This window comes from Panulirus ornatus, chromosome 17, assembly GCF_036320965.1.
Source record: "Panulirus ornatus isolate Po-2019 chromosome 17, ASM3632096v1, whole genome shotgun sequence".
NCBI classification, from domain to species: Eukaryota; Metazoa; Arthropoda; class Malacostraca; order Decapoda; family Palinuridae; genus Panulirus; species Panulirus ornatus.
The window spans coordinates 49,557,600-49,580,537 of record NC_092240.1 but is presented as its reverse complement, the minus strand read 5'-3'; the positions used below and the strand labels follow the sequence as shown (position 1 = coordinate 49,580,537).

Genomic DNA, 22,938 nt, shown 5'->3' with positions numbered 1-22,938 from the left:
GAACAAATGTACTTTTAACTTCACTAAAGGTAAAATGGAAGTCAAGAAGGTTACCCACAGGTCTGTATGACCTCTGGTTTTATACAGTGGGTAGGCAAGTGGACTTAAATCAATGGCTGTGCCCACTTAATGTGGAACTGGGGAATATAAACTTGATTTTTTTGAGTTCCATGATGAATTCCAAACTGGCTGCCGCCTATCTGTACTCAGAAAACTCATACTTTCATCGTATAGCTTCTATACGATTCCTCTCTCTCTCTCTCTCTCTCTCTCTCTCTCTCTATATATATATATATATATATATATATATATATATATATAATATATATATATATATATATATATATTGGAAAGGATCACAATTTTGCGCGTGATCAAGTATATTCCTATGGGTCCACGAGGGGGAAATGAAACACGATAAGTTCCCAAGTGCACTTTCATGTAATAATCACATCATCATCAGAGGAGACACAAGAGAGAAATATAACAGTCAGTTGATATACATCGAAGAGACGAAGCTAGGACGCCATTTGCTGGACACAATCTTGTATTATAGATACAGTGAAGTCTTCATCAATAAAGGGTATTGATAATTTTGTTATTAGTTGGGGATATTTTGGTTATCAGTTAATGGAAGCCAGGTGAGATAATCTCATTTTTTGTGGTTGACAGATGTCATGTGTGGGGGGGCGTGCACATCCCTCCGTCCACCCAGCTTCATGAAGGTGTTGATGATGGCCAAGGTACGACCTCGAGCGTGGCCCAGACACCATCGGGGCAGCGGTAAAGGCGCTGGCATGACCCGCTACTGCCGGAGGTGCGACCCTCTTGTGCTGCGTCCAGCAAGGACGCCTTGGACACCGCCGGGGCGATGTGGGACACCCACTCCACATGAGCGAGGCTGCCGAGGTTAGAAATAAGGAACAGCTCATTGTATTTACCTTATTACCTTCCATGTTTAATGTGGCGTTACATTACTACCTTCCATGTTTAATGTGGCGTTACATTACTACCTTCTATGTTTAATGTGGCGTTACATTACTACCTTCCATGTTTAATGTGGCGTTACATTACTACCTTCCATGTTTAATGTGGCGTTACATTACTGCCTTCCATGTTTAATGTGGCGTTACATTACTACCTTCCATGTTTAATGTGGCGTTACATTACTACCTTCCATGTTTAATGTGGCGTTACATTACTACCTTCCATGTTTAATGTGGCGTTACATTACTGCCTTCCATGTTTAATGTGGCGTTACATTACTACCTTCCATGTTTAATGTGGCGTTACATTACTACCTTCCATGTTTTAATGTGGCGTTACATTACTACCTTCCATGTTTAATGTGGCGTTACATTACTACCTTCCATGTTTAATGTGGCGTTACATTACTACCTTCCATGTTTAATGTGGCGTTACATTACTACCTTCCATGTTTAATGTGGCGTTACATTACTACCTTCCATGTTTAATGTGGCGTTACATTACTACCTTCCATGTTTAATGTGGCGTTACATTACTACCTTCCTTTAAATTTGGGTAATTATTCCATGTTATGTGCGTTACATTACTACCTTCCATGTTTAATGTGGCGTTACATTACTACCTTCCATGTTTAATGTGGCGTTACATTACTGCCTTCCATGTTTAATGTGGCGTTACATTACTACCTTCCATGTTTAATGTGGCGTTACATTACTACCTTCCATGTTTAATGTGGCGTTACATTACTGCCTTCCATGTTTAATGTGGCGTTACATTACTACCTTCCATGTTTAATGTGGCGTTACTTACTACCTTCCATGTTTAATGTGGCGTTACTTACTACCTTCCATGTTTAATGTGGCGTTACATTACTACCTTCCATGTTTAATGTGGCGTTACATTACTACCTTCCATGTTTAATGTGGCGTTACATTACTCCTTCCATGTTTAATGTGGCGTTACATTACTGCCTTCCATGTTTAATGTGGCGTTACATTACTACCTTCCATGTTTAATGTGCGTTACATTACTACCTTCCATGTTTAATGTGGCGTTACATTACTACCTTCCATGTTTAATGTGGCGTTACATTACTACCTTCCATGTTTAATGTGGCGTTACATTACTACCTTCCATGTTTAATGTGGCGTTACATTACTACCTTCCATGTTTAATGTGGCGTTACATTACTACCTTCCATGTTTAATGTGGCGTTACATTACTACCTTCCATGTTTAATGTGGCGTTACATTACTACCTTCCATGTTAATGTGGCGTTACATTACTACCTTCCATGTATAATGTGGCGTTACATTACTACCTTCCATGTATAATGTGGCGTTACATTACTACCTTCCATGTTTAATGTGGCGTTACATTACTACCTTCTATGTTTAATGTGGCGTTACATTACTACCTTCCATGTTTAATGTGGCGTTACATTACTACCTTCCATGTTTAATGTGGCGTTACATTACTACCTTCCATGTTTAATGTGGCGTTACATTACTACCTTCCATGTTTAATGTGGCGTTACATTACTACCTTCCATGTATAATGTGGCGTTACATTACTACCTTCCATGTATAATGTGGCGTTACATTACTACCTTCCATGTTTAATGTGGCGTTACATTACTACCTTCCATGTTTAATGTGGCGTTACATTACTACCTTCCATGTTTAATGTGGCGTTAATGAATTGTAATAAACACGGGAGTGATCTTGATAAATGGATATTTACTTTGATGTTAATGATGACAGTAAAAAGCGAGTGATTTTGGGTAGATGATCTAGTGATGTGTTAGCTAGTAGGCTTGGCCAAGAGTGGTTTATATACAAGTAGTGTTCATAGTCAGGGACTTATAATACTATTGGAAAATGTGTTGTTATTTAATCCATGGTTGGCAAAGAGTAACCAAATTGAGTGGTGTTTATGTACTCTCTTTACATACACCCTTATCATGGTGGAAATTTTGAGACACGAGTGAAAAAATTGGTGCAAAACGTGGACTTTTCTTAGTTTTTTTATATACTGAAGTTGAAGAAAAAGTGGTTTATTCCATGTTAGGGTTGAGGTCACACTTGCTGGAAACATGGGTTCGAATCGTGTTCATCAGTTATGAACCTACTCACACACACACACACACACATATGTTCGAAGCACCAGTGGTCAAAAACATGGTATAGCATTGGATGAATTTAGGTGAATTCGAAGCCGTGGTCACACCAGAAAATAACACGCCATTACGCAAATAAGGTTTTTTTTTTTTAAGTTTACAGAGTGGGTTTCACACGCGACAAGACCATATATTGATGATGTATATATGGGACTACATGTGTCATGTAGCTTGTATATACATATATATATTCGCCCCCACGCATTAAGCTACGCCCTTAGTTCATACCAGATCAACATACGTCTCATAATTTCGAATATATTATTGTTCATGGTTTTTTTTTTTTTTTTTTTTATACTTTGTCGCTGTCTCCCGCGTTTGCGAGGTAGCGCAAGGAAACAGACGAAAGAAATGCCCCCCCCCCCATACACATGTACATACACACGTCCACACACGCAAATATACATACCTACACAGCTTTCCATGGTTTACCCCAGACGCTTCACATGCCTTGATTCACTCCACTGACAGCACGTCAACCCCTGTATACCACATCGCTCCAATTCACTCTATTCCTTGCCCTCCTTACACCCTCCTGCATGTTCAGGCCCCGATCACACAAAATCTTTTTCACTCCATCTTTCCACCTCCAATTTGGTCTCCCTCTTCTCCTCGTTCCCTCCACCTCCGACACATATATCCTCTTGGTCAATCTTTCCTCACTCATTCTCTCCATGTGCCCAAACCATTTCAAAACACCCTCTTCTGCTCTCTCAACCACGCTCTTTTTATTTCCACACATCTCTCTTACCCTTACGTTACTTACTCGATCAAACCACCTCACACCACACATTGTCCTCAAACATCTCATTTCCAGCACATCCATCCTCCTGCGCACAACTCTATCCATAGCCCACGCCTCGCAACCATACAACATTGTTGGAACCACTATTCCTTCAAACATACCCATTGTTGCTTTTCGAGATAATGTTCTCGACTTCCACACATTTTTCAAGGCTCCCAAAATTTTCGCCCCCTCCCCCACCCTATGATCCACTTCCCATGGTTCCATCCGCTGACAGATCCACTCCCAGATATCTAAAACACTTCACTTCCTCCAGTTTTTCTCCATTCAAACTCACCTCCCAATTGACTTGACCCTCAACCCTACTGTACCTAATAACCTTGCTCTTATTCACATTTACTCTTAAGTTTCTTCTTCCACACACTTTACCAAACTCAGTCACCAGCTTCTGCAGTTTCTCACATGAATCAGCCACCAGCGCTGTATCATCAGCGAACAACAACTGACTCACTTCCTAAGCTCTCTCATCCCCAACAGACTTCATACTTGCCCCTCTTTCCAGGACTCTTGCATTTACCTCCCTAACAACCCCATCCATAAACAAATTAAACAACCATGGAGACATCACACACCCCTGCCGCAAACCTACATTCACTGAGACCAATCACTTTCCTCTCTTCCTACACGTACACATGCCTTACATCCTCGATAAAAACTTTTCACTGCTTCTAACAACTTGCCTCCCACACCATATATTCTTAATAACTTCCACAGAGCATCTCTATCAACTCTATCATATGCCTTCTCCAGATCCATAAATGCTACATACAAATCCATTTGCTTTTCTAAGTATTTCTCACATACATTCTTCAAAGCAAACACCTGATCCACACATCCTCTACCACTTCTGAAACCACACTGCTCTTCCCCAATCTGATGCTCTGTACATGCCTTCACCCTCTCAATCAATACCCTCCCATATAATTTACCAGGAATACTCAACAAACTTATACCTCTGTAATTTGAGCACTCACTCTTATCCCCTTTGCCTTTGTACAATGGCACTATGCACGCATTCCGCCAATCCTCAGGCACCTCACCATGAGTCATACATACATTAAATAACCTTACCAACCAGTCAACAATACAGTCACCCCCTTTTTTAATAAATTCCACTGCAATACCATCCAAACCTGCTGCCTTGCCGCTTTCATCTTCCGCAAAGCTTTTACTACCTCTTCTCTGTTTACCAAATCATTTTCCCTAACCCTCTCACTTTGCACACCACCTCGACCCAAACACCCTATATCTGCCACTCTGTCATCAGACACATCAACAAACCTTCAAAATACTCATTCCATCTCCTTCTCACATCACCACTACTTGTTATCACCTCCCCATTTACGCCCTTCACTGAAGTTCCCATTTGCTCCCTTGTCTTACGCACCCTATTTACCTCCTTCCAGAACATCTTTTTATTCTCCCTAAAATTTACTGATAGTCTCTCACCCCAACTCTCATTTGCCCTTTTTTTCACCTCTTGCACCTTTCTCTTGACCTCCTGTCTCTTTCTTTTATACTTCTCCCACTCAATTGCATTTTTTCCCTGCAAAAATCGTCCAAATGCCTCTCTCTTCTCTTTCACTAATACTCTACTTCTTCATCCCACCACTCACTACCCTTTCTAAACAGCCCACCTCCCACTCTTCTCATGCCACAAGCATCTTTGCGCAATCCATCACTGATTCCCTAAATACATCCCATTCCTCCCCCACTCCCCTTACTTCCATTGTTCTCACCTTTTTCCATTCTGTACACAGTCTCTCCTGGTACTTCCCCACACAGGTCTCCTTCCCAAGCTCACTTACTCTCACCACCTTCTTCACCCCAACATTCACTCCTCTTTTCTGAAAACCCATACTAATCTTCACCTTAGCCTCCACAAGATAATGATCAGACATCCCTCCAGTTGCACCTCTCAGCACATTAACATCCAAAAGTCTCTCTTTCGCACGCCTGTCAATTAACACGTAATCCAATAACGCTCTCTGGCCATCTCTCCTACTTACATAAGTATACTTATGTATATCTCGCTTTTTTAAACCAGGTATTCCCAATCATCAGTCCTTTTTCAGCACATAAATCTACAAGCTCTTCACCATTTCCATTTACAACACTGAACACCCCATGCATCCCAAAATTATTCCCTCAACTGCCACATTACTCACCTTTGCATTCAAATCACCCATCACTATAACCCGGTCTCGTGCATCAAAACCGCTAACACACTCATTCAGCTGCTCCCAAAACACTTGCCTCTCATGATCTTTCTTCTCATGCCCAGTGCATATGCACCAATAATCACCCACCTCTCTCCATCAACTTTCAATTTTACCCATATTAATCGAGAATTTACTTCTTACATTCTATCACATACCCCACAACTCCTGTTTCAGGAGTATTGCTACTCCTTCCCTTGCTCTTGTCCTCTCACTAACCCCTGACTTCACTCCCCAGACATTTCCAAACCACTCTTCCCCTTTACCCTTGAGCTTCGTTTCACTCAGAGCCAAAACATCCAGGTTCCTTTCCTCAAACATACTACCTATCTCTCCTTTTTTCACATCTTGGTTACATCCACACACATTTAGGCACCCCACTCTGAGCCTTCGAGGAGGATGATCACTCCCCGCGTGACTCCTTCTTCTGTTTCCCATTTTAGAAGGTTATTTATTTATATATATTTATTTTGCTTTGTCGCTGTCTCCCGCGTTTGCGAGGTAGCGCAAGGAAACAGACGAAAGAAATGGCCCAACCCACCCCCATACACATGTAAATACATACACGTCCACACACGCAAATATACATACCCATACATCTCAATGTACACATATATATACACACACAGACACATACATATATACACATGCACACAATTCACACTGTCTGCCTTTATTCATTCCCATCGCCACCTCGCCACACATGGAATAACAACCCCCTCCCCCCCATGTGTGCGAGGTAGCGCTAGGAAAAGACAACAAAGGCCCCATTCGTTCACATTCAGTCTCTAGCTGTCATGTAATAATGCACCGAAACCACAGCTCCCTTTCCACATCCAGGCCCCACAGAACTTTCCATGGTAATCGACTATATTTATACACGACTGTAGTGATATAACATTTATTGACAGTATATTACCACTGCGTCCCTCCCTCACCCTCACCCTTCTTCACCATGGTGCTGGGGTAATGTATATTGCCAGGGACGCCCTTTCCCCCCCTACCACTGCGTCCCTCCCTCACTCCCTCACCCTTCTTCACCATGGTGCTGGGGTAATGTATATTGCCAGGGACGCCCTTTCCCCCCCTACCACTGCGTCCCTCCTCCCTCACTCCCTCACCCTTCTTCACCATGGTGCTGGGGTAATGTATATTACCAGGGACGCCCTTTCCCCCTACCACTGCGTCCCTCACTCCCTCACCCTTCTTCACCATGGTGCTGGGGTAATGTATATTACCAGGGACGCCCTTTCCCCCTACCACTGCGTCCCTCACTCCCTCACACCCTCACCCTTCTTCACCATGGTGCTGGGGTAATGTATATTACCAGGGACGCCCTTTCCCCCCCTACCACTGCGTCCCTCCTCCCTCACTCCCTCACCCTTCTTCACCATGGTGCTGGGGTAATGTATATTACCAGGGACGCCCTGTTTCCCCCCTACCACTGCGTCCCTCCCTCCCTCACCCTTCTTCACCATGGTGCTGGGGTAATGTAAATTACCAGGGACGCCCTGTTTCCCCCCTACCACTGCGTCGTCCCTCTCCCTCACCCTTCTTCACCATGGTGCTGGGGTAATGTATATTACCAGGGACGCCCTTTTCCCCCCCCACACACACACATCGCCCCCGCCCACCCAGACACGTCTTTGAAGTGTTGTATAGCAGTCGTATAGCAATATTTTTCCGCCATACATGTATAGCATTATGGCCAACGCTTTTGATGGCCAGTGTAGCCACATTAAGACATCTTTGACTACAGTTTCTGGTTCATACCATAACGCAAGGGTGTCCCCTTTTTTTTTATATGTTTTATTTTAATGATAACCGAGGGAAAATGTGTCTTCTCCTCTCTCTCTCTGTCCCCCTTTTTTTTGTTTTTAACTTACAAGAATATTTAAGAAAATGTTTTTGTTATGTTTATTATTTTCGTTAGTTGTATACGAAGTGATTCGATAGCTATAAATGTGTATTGTCCTTCCTATTTTTAAGAGTCTGCCATAGGGCATCTCCCGTCCGGCCAACCATGGGCGTGAGGGAGAAGGGGAACTTACCTTAGGGCCTGAGCTAGGGCGTGTCCAAGGGCCCCCTTTTTTTTTTTTTTTATACTTTGTCGCTGTCTCCCGCGTTTGCGGGTAGCGAAAGGGAAAACAGAGAAAAAAATTTCCCCCCCCCCCCATCACAGTACATCACACTCCAACACGCAAATATACATACCTACACAGCTCCTTTGTTCCCCCGACGCTCACATGCCTTTGGGTTTTCACCCCCTGACAGCACGAAAAACCCCTGTATACCACATCGCTCCAATTCACTCATTCTTGCCCTTTTTTCACCCTCCTGCATGTTCAGGCCCCTCACACAAAATTTTTCACTCCATCTTTCCACTCCAATTTGGTCCCCCCCTCTTCTCCTCGTTCCCTCCCACCTCCGACTCATATATCCTCTTGGTCAATCTTCCCCCACCTCTTTCCTCTCCATGTGCCAAACCTTTTCAAAACAACCCTTTTCTGCTCTTTTCAACCACGCTCTTTTTATTTCCACACATCTCTCTTACCCTTACGTTACTTACTCGATCAAACCACCTCACATCCACACATTGCCTCAAACATTTTCATTTCCAGCACATCCATCCTCCTGCGCAACAATCTATCCAAAGCCCACGCCTCGCAACCCATACAACATTGTTGGAAACCACTTTTCCCTTTTCAAACTTACCCATGTTGTTTTCGAGATAAGTTCTCGACTTCCACACTTTTTTTCAAGGCTCCCAAAATTTTCGGCCCCCCCTCCCCCACCCTATAAACCACTTCCCATGGTTCCATCCGCTGACAATCCACTCCCAGATATCTAAAACACTTCACTTCCCCCCCATTTTTTTCTCCATTCAAACTCACCCCCCAATTGACTTAAACCCTAACCCAACTGTACCTAATAACCTTGCTCTTATTCACATTTACTCTAAGTTTTTTCCCTTCCCAACACTTTACCAAACTCAGTCACCAGCTTCTCAGTTTCCACATGAATCAGCCACCACGCTGATCATCAGCGAACAACCAACTGACTCATTTCCCCTAACTCTCTCATCCCCAAAGACTTCATACTTGCCCCCTCTTTCCGGGACTCTTCTTTACCCCCCTAACAAACCCATCCAAAACAAATTAAACAACCAGGGGAGACATCAAAACACCCCTGCCGCAAACCTACATTAAAAGAGAACCAATCACTTTCCCCCCTCTTCCTACACTTTCACATGCCTTACATCTCGAAAAAACTTTTCACGCTTCTAACAACCCTTTCCCTCCCCCCACCATATATTCTTAATAACTTTCCCCAGAGCATCCTTCCCAAATCTATCATATCCTTCTCCAGATCCATAAATGCTACATACAAAACCATTTGCTTTTCTAAGTATTTCTCACAAAACATTCTTCATAGCAAACACCTATCCACAAAATCCTCTACCACTTCAAACCACACTGCTCTTCCCCAATCTGATGCTCTGTACATGCCTTCAAACCCTCTCAATAAAAACCCTCCCATATAATTTTACCAGGGAAAACTCAACAAACTTTTACCTCGTAATTTGAGCACTCACTCTTATCACCCTTGCCTTTGTACAATGGCCCTATGCACGCATTCCGCCAATCCTCAGGCACCTCACCATGAGTCCATACATACATTAAATAACCTTACCAACCAGTCAACAATACAGTCACCCCCCCTTTTTTAATAAATTCCACTGCAATACCATCCAAACCTGCTGCCATTGCCGCTTTCATCTTCCGCAAAGCTTTTACTACCTCTTCTCTGTTTACCAAATCATTTTCCCTAACCCTCTACTTTGCACACCACCTCGACCAAAACACCCTATATCTGCCACTCTGTCATCAGACACATTCAACAAACCTTCAAAATACTCATTCCATCTCCTTCTCACTTTCACCACTACTTGTTATCACCTCCCCATTTACGCCCTTCACTGAAGTTCCCATTTGCTCCCTTGTCTTACGCACCCTATTTACCTCCTTCCAGAACTCTTTTATCTCCCTAAAATTACTGATAGTCTCTCCCCCCAACTCTCATTTGCCCTTTTTTTCACCTTTTGCACCTTTCTCTTGACCTCCTGTCTCTTTCTTTATACTTCTCCCACTCAATTGCATTTTTTTCCCTGCAAAAATCGTCCAAATGCCTCTCTCTCTCTTTCACTAATACTCTTACTTCTCATCCCACCACTCACTCCCCTTTTTCTAAACAGCCCACCTTCCCACTCTTCTCATGCCACAAGCATCTTTTGCGCAATCCATCACTGATTCCCAAAATTTACATCCATTCCTCCCCCACTCCCTTACTTCCATTGTTCTCACCTTTTTCCATTCTGTACACAGTCTCTCCTGGTACTTCCCCCACAAGGTCTCCTTCCCAACTCACTTACTCTCACCACCTTCTTCACCCCAACATTCACTCCTCTTTTCTGAAAACCCATACTAATCTTCACCTTAGCCTCCACAAGATAATGATCAGACATCCCTCCATTTTGCACCTCTCAGCACATTAACCATCCAAAAGTCTCTTTCGCACGCCTGTCAATTAACACGTAATCCAATAACGCTCTCTGGCCATCTCTCCTACTTACATAAGTATACTTATGTATAATCTCGCTTTTTAAACCAGGTATTCCCAATCATCAGTCCTTTTTCAGCACATAAATCTCAACTCTTCACCATTTCCATTTACAACACTGAACACCCCTGCATACCAATTATTCCCTCAACTGCCACATTACTCACCTTTGCATTCAAATCACCCATCACTATAACCCGGTCTCGTGCATCAAAACCGCTAACACACTAAATTCAGCTGCCCCCAAAAAAACTCTTGCCTCTCATGATCTTTCTTCTCATGCCCAGGTGCATATGCACCAATAATCACCCACCTCTCTCCATCAACTTTCAATTTTACCCATATTAATCGAGAATTTACTTTCTTACATTCTATCACATACTCCCACAACTCCTGTTTCAGGAGTATTGCTACTCCTTCCCTTGCTTTTTGTCCTCTCACTAACCCCTGACTTCACTCCCCAGGACATTTCCAAACCCACTCTTCCCCTTTACCCTTGAGCTTCGTTTCACTCAGAGCCAAAACATCCAGGTTCCTTTCTCAAACATACTACCTATCTCTCCTTTTTTTTCACATCTTGGTTACATCCAAAACACATTTAGCACCCCACTCTGAGCCTTCGAGGAGGATGATCACTCCCCGCGTGACTCCTTCTTCTGTTTCCCATTTTAGAAGGTTATTTATTTATATATATTTATTTTGCTTTGTCGCTGTCTCCCGCGTTTTGCGAGTAGCGCAAGGAAACAGACGAAAGAAATGGCCCAACCCACCCCCATACACATGTATATACATACAAAGTCCACACACGCAAATAACATACCCATACATCTCATGTACACATATATATACACACACAGACCCCATACATATATACAACTGCACTCACAATTCACACTGTCTGCCTTTATTCATTCCCATCGCCACCTCGCCACACATGGAATAACAACCCCCTCCCCCCCCATGTGTGCGAGGTAGCGCCTAGGAAAAGACAACAAAGGCCCCATTCGTTCACATTCAGTCCCCTAGCTGTCATGTAATAATGCACCGAAACCACACTCCCTTTCCACATCCAGCCCCACAAGAACTTTCCATGGTAATCGACTATATTTATACACGACTGTAGTGATATAACATTTATTGACAGTATATTACCACTGCGTCCCTCCCTCACCCTCACCCTTCTTCACCAGGTGCTGGGGTAATGTATATTGCCAGGACGCCCTTTCCCCCCCTACCCACTGCGTCCCTCCCTCACTCCCTCACCCTTCTTCACCATGGTGCTGGGGTAATGTATATTGCCAGGGACGCCCTTCCCCCCCTACCACTGCGTCCCTCCTCCCTCACTCCCTCACCCTTCTTCACCATGGTGCTGGGGTAATGTATATTACCAGGGACGCCCTTTCCCCCTACCACTGCGTCCCTCACTCCCTCACCCCTTCTTCCACCATGGTGCTGGGGTAATGTAAAATTACCAGGGACGCCCTGTTCCCCCTACCACTGCGTCCCTCACATCCCTCACACCCTCTCCCTTCTTCACCATGGTGCTGGGGTAATGTATATTACCAAAGGGGCGCCCTTTTTTCCCCCCTACCACTGCGTCCCTCCTCCCTCACTCCCTCACCCTTCTTCTCCATGGGGCTGGGGTAATGTTTTATTACCAGGACGCCCTGTTTCCCCCCTACCACTGCGTCCCTCCCTCCCTCACCCTTCTTCAACCATGGTGCTGGGGTAATGTAAATTACCAGGACGCCCTGTTTCCCCCCCCCCTTACCACTGGCGTCGTCCCTCTCCCTCACCCTTCTTCACCATGGTGCTGGGGTAATTGTATATTACCAGGGACCCCTTTTCCCCCCCCACACACACACATCGCCCCCGCCCACCCAGACACGTTTTGAAAATGTTGTATAGCAGTCGTATGCAATATTTTTCCGCCAGACATGTATAGCATATGGCCAACGCTTTTGATGGCCAGTGTAGCCACATTAAGACATCTTTGACTACAGTTTCTGGTTCATACCATAACGCAAGGGTGTCCCCTTTTTTTTTATATGTTTTATTTTAATGATAACCGAGGGAAAATGTGTCTTCTCCTCTCTCTCTCTGTCCCCCTTTTTTTTGTTTTTAACTTACAAGAATATTTAAGAAAATGTTTTTGTTATGTTTATTATTTTCGTTAGTTGTATACGAAGTGATTCGATAGCTATAAATGTGTATTGTCCTTCCTATTTTTAAGAGTCTGCCATAGGGCATCTCCCGTCCGGCCAACCATGGGCGTGAGGGAGAAGGGGAACTTACCTTAGGGCCTGAGCTAGGGCGTGTCCAAGGGCCCCCCACTGCACGGCGGCTTCGTTGGCCCTACAGGTGCTTCTGAGGACACAGGCGCCCTCCTTCGTCAGCCCCGCCTGCAGGTACGCCCTCAGGAACTGCAGTGACACCACGGACATCACTTCTTCCGCTGGCGGAGAGGAGAAGGGCGTCGTGGGTGTAAGTAAGAGCTGGGGGTTCGAAGATGATATGAATTACATACAAGGGCTTGTAGCTGTTGGATTGTATTATATTGTTTACGAGTACAGAGGTGTACTATCTGTTTTAACCCCTTGAGCACGACGGTATACGACCCTTGACCACGACGGTATACGACCCTTGACCACGACGGTATACGATCCCTTGACCACGACGGTATACGAACCCTTGAGCACGACGGTATAACGACCTTGAGCACGACGGTACGACCCTTGACCACGACGGTATACGACCCTTGACCACGACGGTATACGACCCTTGAGCACGACGGTATACGACCCTTGAGCACGACGGTATACGACCCTTGACCACGACGGTATACGACCCCTTGACCACGACGGTATACGACCCTTGACCACGACGGTATACAACCCTTGACCATGACGGTATACGACCCTTGACCACGACGGTAATACGACCCCTTGAGCACGAACGGTATACGACCCTTGACCACGACGGTATACGACACCTTGACCACGACGGTATACGACCCTTGACCACGACGGTATTACGACCCTTGAGCACGACGGTATCACCTTGACCACGACGGTATACAACCCTTGACCATGACGGTATACGACCCTTGATCACGACGGTATACACCCTTGACCACGACGGTATACGACCCTGACCACGACGGTATAACGACCCTTGACCACGAACGGTATACGACCCTTGAGCACGACGGTATACGACCCTGAGCACGACGGTATACGACCCTTGACCACGACGGTATACGACCCTTGACCACGACGGTATACGACCCTTGACCATGACGGTATACGACCCTTGACCACGACGGTATACAACCCTTGACCATGACGGTATACGACCCTTGACCACGACGGTATACGACCCCTTGAGCACGACGGTATACGACCCTTGACCACGACGGTATATGACCCCTTGAGCACGACGGTATACGACCCTTGAGCGCGACGGTATACGACCCTTGAGCACGACGGTAACGACCCTTGACCACGACGGTAACGATCCCTGACCACGACGTATACGACCCTTGACCACGACGGTATACGACCCTTGAGCACGACGGTATACGACCCTTGACCACGACGGTATACGACCCTAGAGCACGACGCATACGACCCTTGAGCACGACAGTTAACGACCCTTGACCATGACGGTATACGACCCTTGACCACGACGGTATACGACCCTTGAGCACAACGGTATAAGACCCTTGAGCACGACGGTATACGACCCCTTGAGCATGACTGTATACGACCCCTTGACCACGACGGTATACGACCCCTTGAGCACGACGGTATACGACCCTTGAGCACGACGGTATACGACCCTTGAGCACGACGGTATACGACCCTTGAACACGACGGTATACGATCCCTTGAGCACGACGGGACGACCCTTAAGCACAACGGTATACGACCCTTGAGCACGACGGTATACGACCCCTTGACCACGACGGGACGACCGTTGGATATAACGTATCTGGTCTACATATCGAAACGGTTTTAGTGCCGTGGTTCGAGTCGTACCGTAGCACTCGAGGGTCGTAACGTCGTGCACCAAAGGAAGGGAGGGTCGTACCGACGTGCTCATGGGATCAGCGAGGCGGACGGAAAGTACAACGGGTTTCGAAGGAGTTTAAACAGCGACACTGTCGTGTGGACGAGTCCACTTACCTCCCACCTCCTCCTCCTCCAGGTCTTCCACCCAGCACACGTCCTCCCCGCCCGTCGTCGTTTCATTCACCACGCCTCCGCTCGCGTACACGCCTCCCCTCCTCCTCCTTCTCCTCTTCTTTCCTCTTCCTTCTTCTTCTTGCCTATGCCCGTGTTGATCATGGTGACCGAGTTTCCGTTGTTGTTCGCGTTGTTTTCGTTGGCAGCCTGAGAGAGAGAGAGAGAGAGAGAGAGAGAGAGAGAGAGAGAAGAGAGAGAGAGAGAGAGAGAGAGGTGAGGGGGCCCACACACACACACACACAGGGACATGGTTGATAAGGGAAGAAAAACGACTTGGTTGTGAGTTAGACTTCTAGAACACTCGTCTGAACACACACTTCCCCTTCCCCCCCTTCAGGAGAGAGACACGCGCGCGCGCGTGCGTGTGAACGCGCCCCACCCCCCCTTACCTGCGCGTTGTTGCTGTTCACGTTGTTGTCGTTGTTGTTGTTGTTTGTTGTTGTTGTTTGCGTTGGAGGCGAGGATGCCCACCAGGTTGGTCGCCGACATGAGCAGCGCCAGGAGACTGAAGGCGCTGAAGCCGCCGTCAGCGCCACCGTCAGCGGGGTCCTGACCAACACACACACGGAGGTCAGGTTTGGGGGGGGGAGGCGATGTCAGCCAATGTCAGTAATGTTACATTCGACCAAAAATTTCCATCAGAAAAATATGGAAAAAGTTAAATAAAAGAAGCTATATCGTACATAGGTCATTTCAGGTCACAAGAGGTCAAAACAGGGGTCATGGGGTCATAGTGACGTAGATGGTGCTCAAGGGTTGGCTCTTCGTCCTCAGGAGGTCACACCGTCGTGGTCAAGGGTCGTATACCGTCGTGCTCAAGGGTCGTATACCGTCGTGTTCAGGGGTCGTATACCGTCGTGTTCAAGGGTCATATATCGTCTTGCTCAAGGGTCGTATACCGTCGTGGTCAAGGGTCGTATACCGTCGTGCTCAAGGGTCGTATACCGTCGTGCTCAAGGGTCGTATACCGTCGTGGTCAAGGGTCTTTATACCGTCGTGTTCAAGGGTCGTATATCGTCTTGCTCAGGGTCGTATACCGTCGTGGTCAAGGGTCGTAACCGTCGGGTCAAGGTCGTATACCGTCGTGTTCAAGGGGTCGTATACCGTCGTGGTCAAGGGTCGTATACCGTCGTGGTCAAGGGTCGTATACCGTCGTGATCAAGGGTCGTATACCGTCGTGCTCAAGGGTCGTATACCGTCGTGCTCAAGGGTCGTATACCGTCGTGGTCAAGGGTCGCATACCGTCGTGTTCAAGGGTCGTATATCGTCTTGCTCAAGGGTCGTATACCGTCGTGGTCAAGGGTCGTATACCGTCGTGGTCAAGGGTCGTATACCGTCGTGTTCAAGGGTCGTATACCGTCGTGGTCAAGGTCGTATACCGTCGTGTTCAAGGGTCGTATACCGTCGTGGTCAAGGGTCGTATACGTCGTGTTCAAGGGTCGTATACCGTCGTGGTCAAGGGTCGTATACCGTCGTGTTCAAGGGTCGTATACCGTCGTGTTCAAGGTCGTATATCGTCGGGTCAAGGGTCGTATACCGTCGTGGTCAAGGGTCGTATACCGTCGTGTTCAAGGTCGTATACCGTCGTGGTCAAGGGTCGTATACCGTCGTGCTCAAGGGTCGTATACCGTCGTGGCTCAAGGGTCGTATACCGTCGTGGTCAAGGGTCGTATACCGTCGTGGTCAAGGGTCGTATACCGTCGTGGTCAAGGGTCGTATACCGTCGTGCTCAAAGGTCGTATACCGTCGTGCTCAAGGGTCGTATACCGTCATGCTCAAAGGTGCCTTCCACTCTAGATCCTAAATTCCCACTTTTGTGTTCTCATCTTTCCTCACCACATCACAAAGCCATCGCTGACACCCCGCCACGCCACACCAGCTGACGACACCCTGAGCTGACACTCGTCCTCCTCCACCCACCAAACGCTGATCTCCCCAACTGACACATCTCCTGACGTCCCCTTTTTTCCTCCCTGCTGAACCTGGGCCCTCTCACCTGCTCACAATCCTCCTCCTGGTTTGGGAACCATATAATTGGTGGCTCCGTCGTGGTCTTGGTAGTCCCCGTGTTTGGTAGGTCTTGGTAGGCCTCCATCACCCTCGAGATGGCGCCCGGTAGCACCTCCAGCAACCCGTGGGGCAAGGGCGTCGCTGTGGCGGAGTCCCAGGGTTGGGGGCGTGAGTTAGGGACCCCGACCTGGGGTCCTACAGCAGAGAAGAACCTTGTGGGTGGTGCATGACGATGGAATGGACGCTCCATCCCTCGGGGATGTGCGCCCGCCCTTGGCATGGGGAAGCCCTTCGTCCACCGAGCCCCTGGCAGGTGGTGCCCCTGGGGCCAGGCTAGACGAGGTGCGTTCCACGGCGTTCCGAACCGTCCCTTAGCGATGCTCCGCTGACGCAGGAGTTGACCGGAACAAGCCATGGAGACAGACAGGAAGACAGCGAACGCCCTACCACCCATTGGTGTTGGTCGGGTCTTAGGTCCTCCCGTGCCTCAGGTCTCCCTGGTTTCCGTCTGCGACGAGAGGAAGAGGAGAAGTAAAACCTCCCGTACCTGCTCGCGGTTCGACCCGTTGAATCGGCTCGAGTCTGGCCTGGCGCCCGCCCCTCCAACATCTCTTCAGGAACAGTTATAATTCGGTCGTGACCTCAGTCGCTGAGGTGTAGGGCGTGACCAGAAGGTGTAGGGCGTGACCAGAAGACCTGTGTTGTAAGTGGAAGGTGGTGAGCGCTGCCACAGCCACGCCTCACGCCAGATGCGACGCCTCGCTCGCTTCGAAACGCTTCGTATAGTTCGTTCATGCCTCGTTCGCTTGTTTCGAAACGCTTCGTATAGTTCGTTCATGCCTCGCTCACTTGCTTCGAAACGCTTCGTATAGTTCGTTCACGATTCGCTCGCTTCGAAACGCTTCGTATAGTTCATTCATGCTTCGCTCAGCTTCGAAACGCTTCGTATGGTTCGTTCAACGATTCGCTCGCTTCGAAACGCTCTGTGTCGTTCGTTCACGCCTCGCTCGCTCGCTTCGAAACGCTTCGTATGGTTCGTTCACGCGTCCCGTTGCCCTGGGGGGGTCGCCGCTGCTCTCTCTCGGGGGTGCTGGTAGGCTAGGCGCTTGGGTGGGGGGGGGGGGTCACTCCGAAGGGGCGTACGTGAACCAGACGACGACGCAGGCGACCATGACAAGACGGGAGGAGGAGCAGGTAATATTGGTTCGGACGGGTGCGTCGGTGCCGTTATGTTGGGCGAGACACTGGCCAGCTCCTGCTGGGGGAGGAGAGAGAGAGAGAGAGTACAGCTCTTGCTGGGGGAGGAGAGAGAGAGAGAGTACAGCTCCTGCTGGGGAGGAGAGAGAGAGAGAGTACAGCTCCTGCTGGGGGAGGAGAGAGAGAGAGTACAGCTCCTGCTGGGGGAGAGAGAGAGAGAGAGAGTACAGCTCCTGCTGGGGGAGGAGAGAGAGAGAGAGTACAGCTCCTGCTGGGGGAGAGGAGGAGAGAGAGAGAGAGAATACAGCTCCTGCTGGGGTAGGAGAGAGAGAGAGAGAGAAGGGAGACGAGATGTGAGAGGAGAGGAGAGAGAGAGGAAGGAGTACAGCTCCTGCTGGGGGAGGAGAGAGAGAGAGAGAGGAGTACAGCTCCTGCTGGGGGAGGAGAGAGAGAGAGAGAGGGAGTACAGCTCCTGCTGGGGGAGGAGAGAGAGAGAGAGTACAGCTCCTGCTGGGGGAGGAGAGAGAGAGAGAGAGTACAGCTCCTGCTGGGGAGAGAGAGAGAGAGAGAGAGTACAGCTCCTGCTGGGGGAGGAGAGAGAGAGAGAGGAGTACAGCTCCTGCTGGGGGAGGAGAGAGAGAGAGAGAGTACAGCTTCTGCTGGGGTAGGAGAGAGAGAGAGAGAGTACAGCTCCTGCTGGGGTAGGAGAGAGAGAGGGAGAGTACAGCTCCTGCTGGGGAGGAGAGAGAGAGAGAGAGTACAGCTCCTGCTGGGGAGGAGAGAGAGAGAGAGTACAGCTCCTGCTGGGGTAGGAGAGAAGAGAGAGAGAGAGGAGAGAGACTGAGACGAGATGAGTAGGAGAAGTAGGAGAGAGAGAGAGAGGGAGAGAGGTACAGCTCCGCTGGGGTAGGAGAGAGAGAGAGAGAGTACAGCTCCTGCTGGGGTAGGAGAGAGAGAGAGAGAGTACAGCTCCTGCTTGGGGAGGAGAGAGAGGGTAGGAGCTGAAGGCGAGACCAAAGCAAGCGTCGTAAAGAAATGCGAAAGTCCTTGTTTGGTATATAACTCGCCCTCCATCTTGACTCTTTTGAAGGATCGTGAGCTGAAATGAAACTCGTCTGTATGGAGTCGGTATGTTTTATTCTGTGGTTGGGTGTAAACTGTGTGTTGGGTCGCACGCGTAGATGGCTTGGCAGTCCCACCCACTCCGCCCACGCCCGGCCGCCCGTAGCAGCGACGACTTCCACGACCCCGACTCCGGGTGGAGGAGGAGGTCCACGAAGGAGACGCTGAAGAAGGCACACACGATATTAATAATCACAGTTGAATATCGAACTGAGAACAGTCACATTTAGACTCATTTCCTCAAGACGTGAATAATGATGACCAGCGTCATCTGGTGAGTATATGAGTAGTTAACCTATAGAGCAATTACAGGTCATGTTAGGGTTATACCACGCCCTTCAGGAGGTAAATTCAGCCCTTAAGGAATAGTCTGAAAAGCTTGATATAGAAGGATATGAGAGTATGTATATATATATATTGGAAAGGATCACAATTTTGCGCGTGATCAAGATATTCCTATGAGTCCACGAGGGGAAAATGAAACACGAAAAGTTCCCAAGTGCACTTTCGTGTAATAATCACATCATCAGGGGAGACACAAGAGAGAAATATAACATTTGATATACATCGAAGAGACGAAGCTAGGACGCCATTTGGTAAACATGATGATGATGTGATTATTACACGAAAGTGCACTTGGGAACTTTTCGTGTTTCATTTTCCCCGTGGACTCATAGGAATATATATATATATATATTATATATTATCATAATATATATATATATATATATTATATATATATATATATTATATATTATGGCAGCCCAGGCAGGACATCCGGTGGGGTAAATGGATATAAAGACTATATTCTTCGTTGTCACACAGAGGCACTTCGATGTTACAAGCGCCACTGACCTCAACACTTCGGCAACGTCCCTGGCGAGAGGACCTAGCCAGGCGCTGGCGTGGTTGGCCTCGCACAAGCTCCTCATCACGCACTCCCGGGACGCTAGCGACCCCAAGGACGACCCACCACCTGCTGGCGATGTGGACGAGGTCTCGAACTGACCCGAGATCTCCCAGCGAAGGGATTTCTCGCTGGGGTCTGGATGATGGGGGGCTGTGGCCACCACCACCACGCCTTGTGGTCTTGTGGGTTCCTGTAGGGTGGCCTGGTACCACGCCCGCATGAAGAGCACGCCCACGCCCGCGGCCACCTCGTCCGGGGCGGGAGCGGCGTGTCTCCCCGCGGCTGTGTGGTTGTGAGCGACATCGAAGTGGCGCCGGCGACGACGACGGCCCCCGAAGGACACCATCGTCAGGAGGTCCAAGTTGTTGTTATTGTTGTTCTCATTCCCGACCTGGTGAAAATATGACACGTATCTTTATCCGTCTGCCACGGGTGGACGTGGCAGACTTCCTGGGCGCTGCAAAGCGCCCTGCAGAAGATGGGGAGGAGAAGGGACACCCACCCTCTGGTGCAGGAAATGTGAGAAAAGTCGTCCAAATTCAAAGTACGTGAGTGGGGGAAAAAATAAACCTAAGTCCCTGAAACACTGTACAGATGGGGGGAAAAAAAGAGTTCCATTGTAATGGTGTACAGCTATTGACTCCCGAGTTACCCAAGTAACGGGTGGTAACGAGTTACCCAAGTAACGGGCCGTAACGAGTTACCCAAGTACGGGTCGTAAATGGTTCACCACGGACGGGTCGTAACGTCATCGGGCCGGATAACGAGTTACCAAGTAAACCGGGTAACGAGTTACCCAAGTAACGGGTCGTACAGTTACAGTAACGGTCGTAACGAGTTACCAAGTACGGGTCGTAATGGTTCACACGTACGGACGTAACGGTATCGGCCGTAACGAGTTACCAAGTAACGGGTGTAACGAGTTACCCAAGTAACGGGTAGTAACGAGTTACCCAAGTAACGGGTGGTAACTAGTTACCCAAGTAACGGGTGGTAACGAGTTACCCAAGTAACGGGTCGTAACGAGTTACCCAAGTAACGGGCCGTAACGAGTTACCCAAGTAACGGGTCGTAATGGTTCACCCACGTGACGGGTCGTAACGTCATCGGGCCGTAACGAGTTACCCAAGTAACGGGTCGTAACGAGTTACCTGGATGTTGTCGTTGTTCAAGTTGTTGTTGTCGTTGTTGTTGTTGTTGTTGTTGTTTGCGTTGGTGTCCAGGATGGAGACCAGGTTGACTAACGACACCACCATGGCCAGGACTGTGAAGGCGTTAAACCCCCCACCGCCGCTCCCGCCGGGGCTCGCACACTCTGAAGAGGCGCAGTAGAAGCGTTAAGGGGGCGTGTGTGTGTAGGGGGGAGAAGAAGTGAACGTGCAGGGCGTGGGGAGAAGAGGTGTATAGGGCGTGGAAGGGGAGGTCATAAACCTGTGTGTAGTGTGTGTGTGTGTGTGTGTAGTGTGTGTGTGTAGTGTGTATGTGTGTGTGTGTGTGTGTGTGTGTGTGTGCGTGTGTGTGAAGAACAGAAGATGTCCTGTGGTTTGCCCACCTTTGTTGAGGTCTGGGAACCAGACTACGGGCGGCTTGGCTGTGGTGGTAGTGGTGGGCGTTGGGGCGTAGCGCTGGTACACCTTCGCCACGGTCTCCGGCAGGAGCTGTAGTACCTCGGGCGGGAGGTCTTGCGTCGAGAGAAGGCCCTCCCCCTTACTTCGAGGTCCTGGTGCCCCCGGACGTCTGTTGTGGAGGCCTGGTGGTGGTGGTGGCATGTGGTGTGGAGGGGGACGTCTGGTTCGTCGTCTGTAAGGCTGTGAACCAGCCGCGGCGTCTCCTGCAGGAGGCCAGGGGCCTCCGAAACGCCCTACGTAAGATGAACGTCTAATTTGGGGTTCGACCCAGAGTCTGTTCCTCAACTTGGCTGGGGTTTCCCACTCCCTCCCTTGGAGACTCGAACCTGCAGAAGGGAGACCAAGAGGTGGGAAATCCACGACGGAATCTCCGTTTCCCCGTGATGTGCGCAGGTACTCCTCCTGCTGGGGGAGGAACTGTGAACCTAGGTCGCCAGCAGGAGTTCCTGGCCCCTCCAGATCATGGTGTTGGCCTCGAGGCATCCGAGCGAGATCGAAGCGAAATTCGGGACTCACAAGAGACCTGCCAACATCAAGAGACGCTGACGAAGGGCGTCTAGGCTGGTGGAGATCACCCAGAGCGACGGCGGGGAGGAAGAGCAAGAAGGCTTCTGACGCAGGACGGGGCATCTTGACGACCCGTTGCGTCATGTGTAGCGCTGACCCGGGTGACGGTGGGACTGAGGAGCAGCGCCCGTGGGTGTGAGGGAGTGAGGGAGTGAGGGAGGCGTTGTGTGTGTGTGGGAGGTGAGTGACACGAGCGGTGGAGTGGCGCGGGAGCAGCCCAGCGCTGGGTGAGGAGGGAGGGAGGCTGGGCTGAGCTGGACCGCTATGAGAGCCTCGCAAACTAACCACTCAGTCCCAATGGTCTTGGGCGAACTCGTAGTCCCCTAACGACTCCAATTTTCTATCCTTTCTCGCCATATTGGTAAAAAAAAGGGGGCGGGGGAACTCGCTCATAATAGCACCCCTGGGTGAAAAGAAAACTATAAAAGTCCATTTTCTATAATGACA

At 48.7% G+C, this 22,938-nt stretch overlaps 1 protein-coding gene and 1 pseudogene across 1 annotated transcript; both read right to left on the bottom strand.

Annotated features, from left to right (window-relative positions):
* Positions 1–430: 430 nt before the first annotated feature.
* LOC139754441 (uncharacterized) lies at positions 431–17,617 on the bottom strand (annotated as a pseudogene).
* Positions 17,618–19,269: 1,652 nt separating this feature from the next.
* Positions 19,270–22,730, bottom strand: LOC139754481 (uncharacterized). Its single transcript, XM_071671747.1, has 4 exons — positions 21,849–22,730; positions 21,448–21,611; positions 20,242–20,687; positions 19,270–19,550 (listed from the first exon to the last, which is right to left on the bottom strand). Exons 1-4 carry the CDS (start codon positions 22,573–22,575, stop codon positions 19,400–19,402), a joined length of 1,488 nt encoding a protein of 495 aa, XP_071527848.1. The 5' UTR covers positions 22,576–22,730; the 3' UTR covers positions 19,270–19,399.
* Positions 22,731–22,938: the final 208 nt, after the last annotated feature.

Coding starts and splice junctions, on each gene's coding strand:
- LOC139754481 (XM_071671747.1), bottom strand. CDS start 22,575: ATGACGCAACGGGTCGTCAAGATGCCCCGTCCTGCGTCAGAAGCCTTC. Junction 21,612..21,848: donor GTTCCCAGACCTCAACAAAG/GTGGGCAAACCA, acceptor GCGCCTCTTCAG/AGTGTGCGAGCCCCGGCGGG. Junction 20,688..21,447: donor TGAACAACGACAACATCCAG/GTAACTCGTTAC, acceptor TATTTTCACCAG/GTCGGGAATGAGAACAACAA.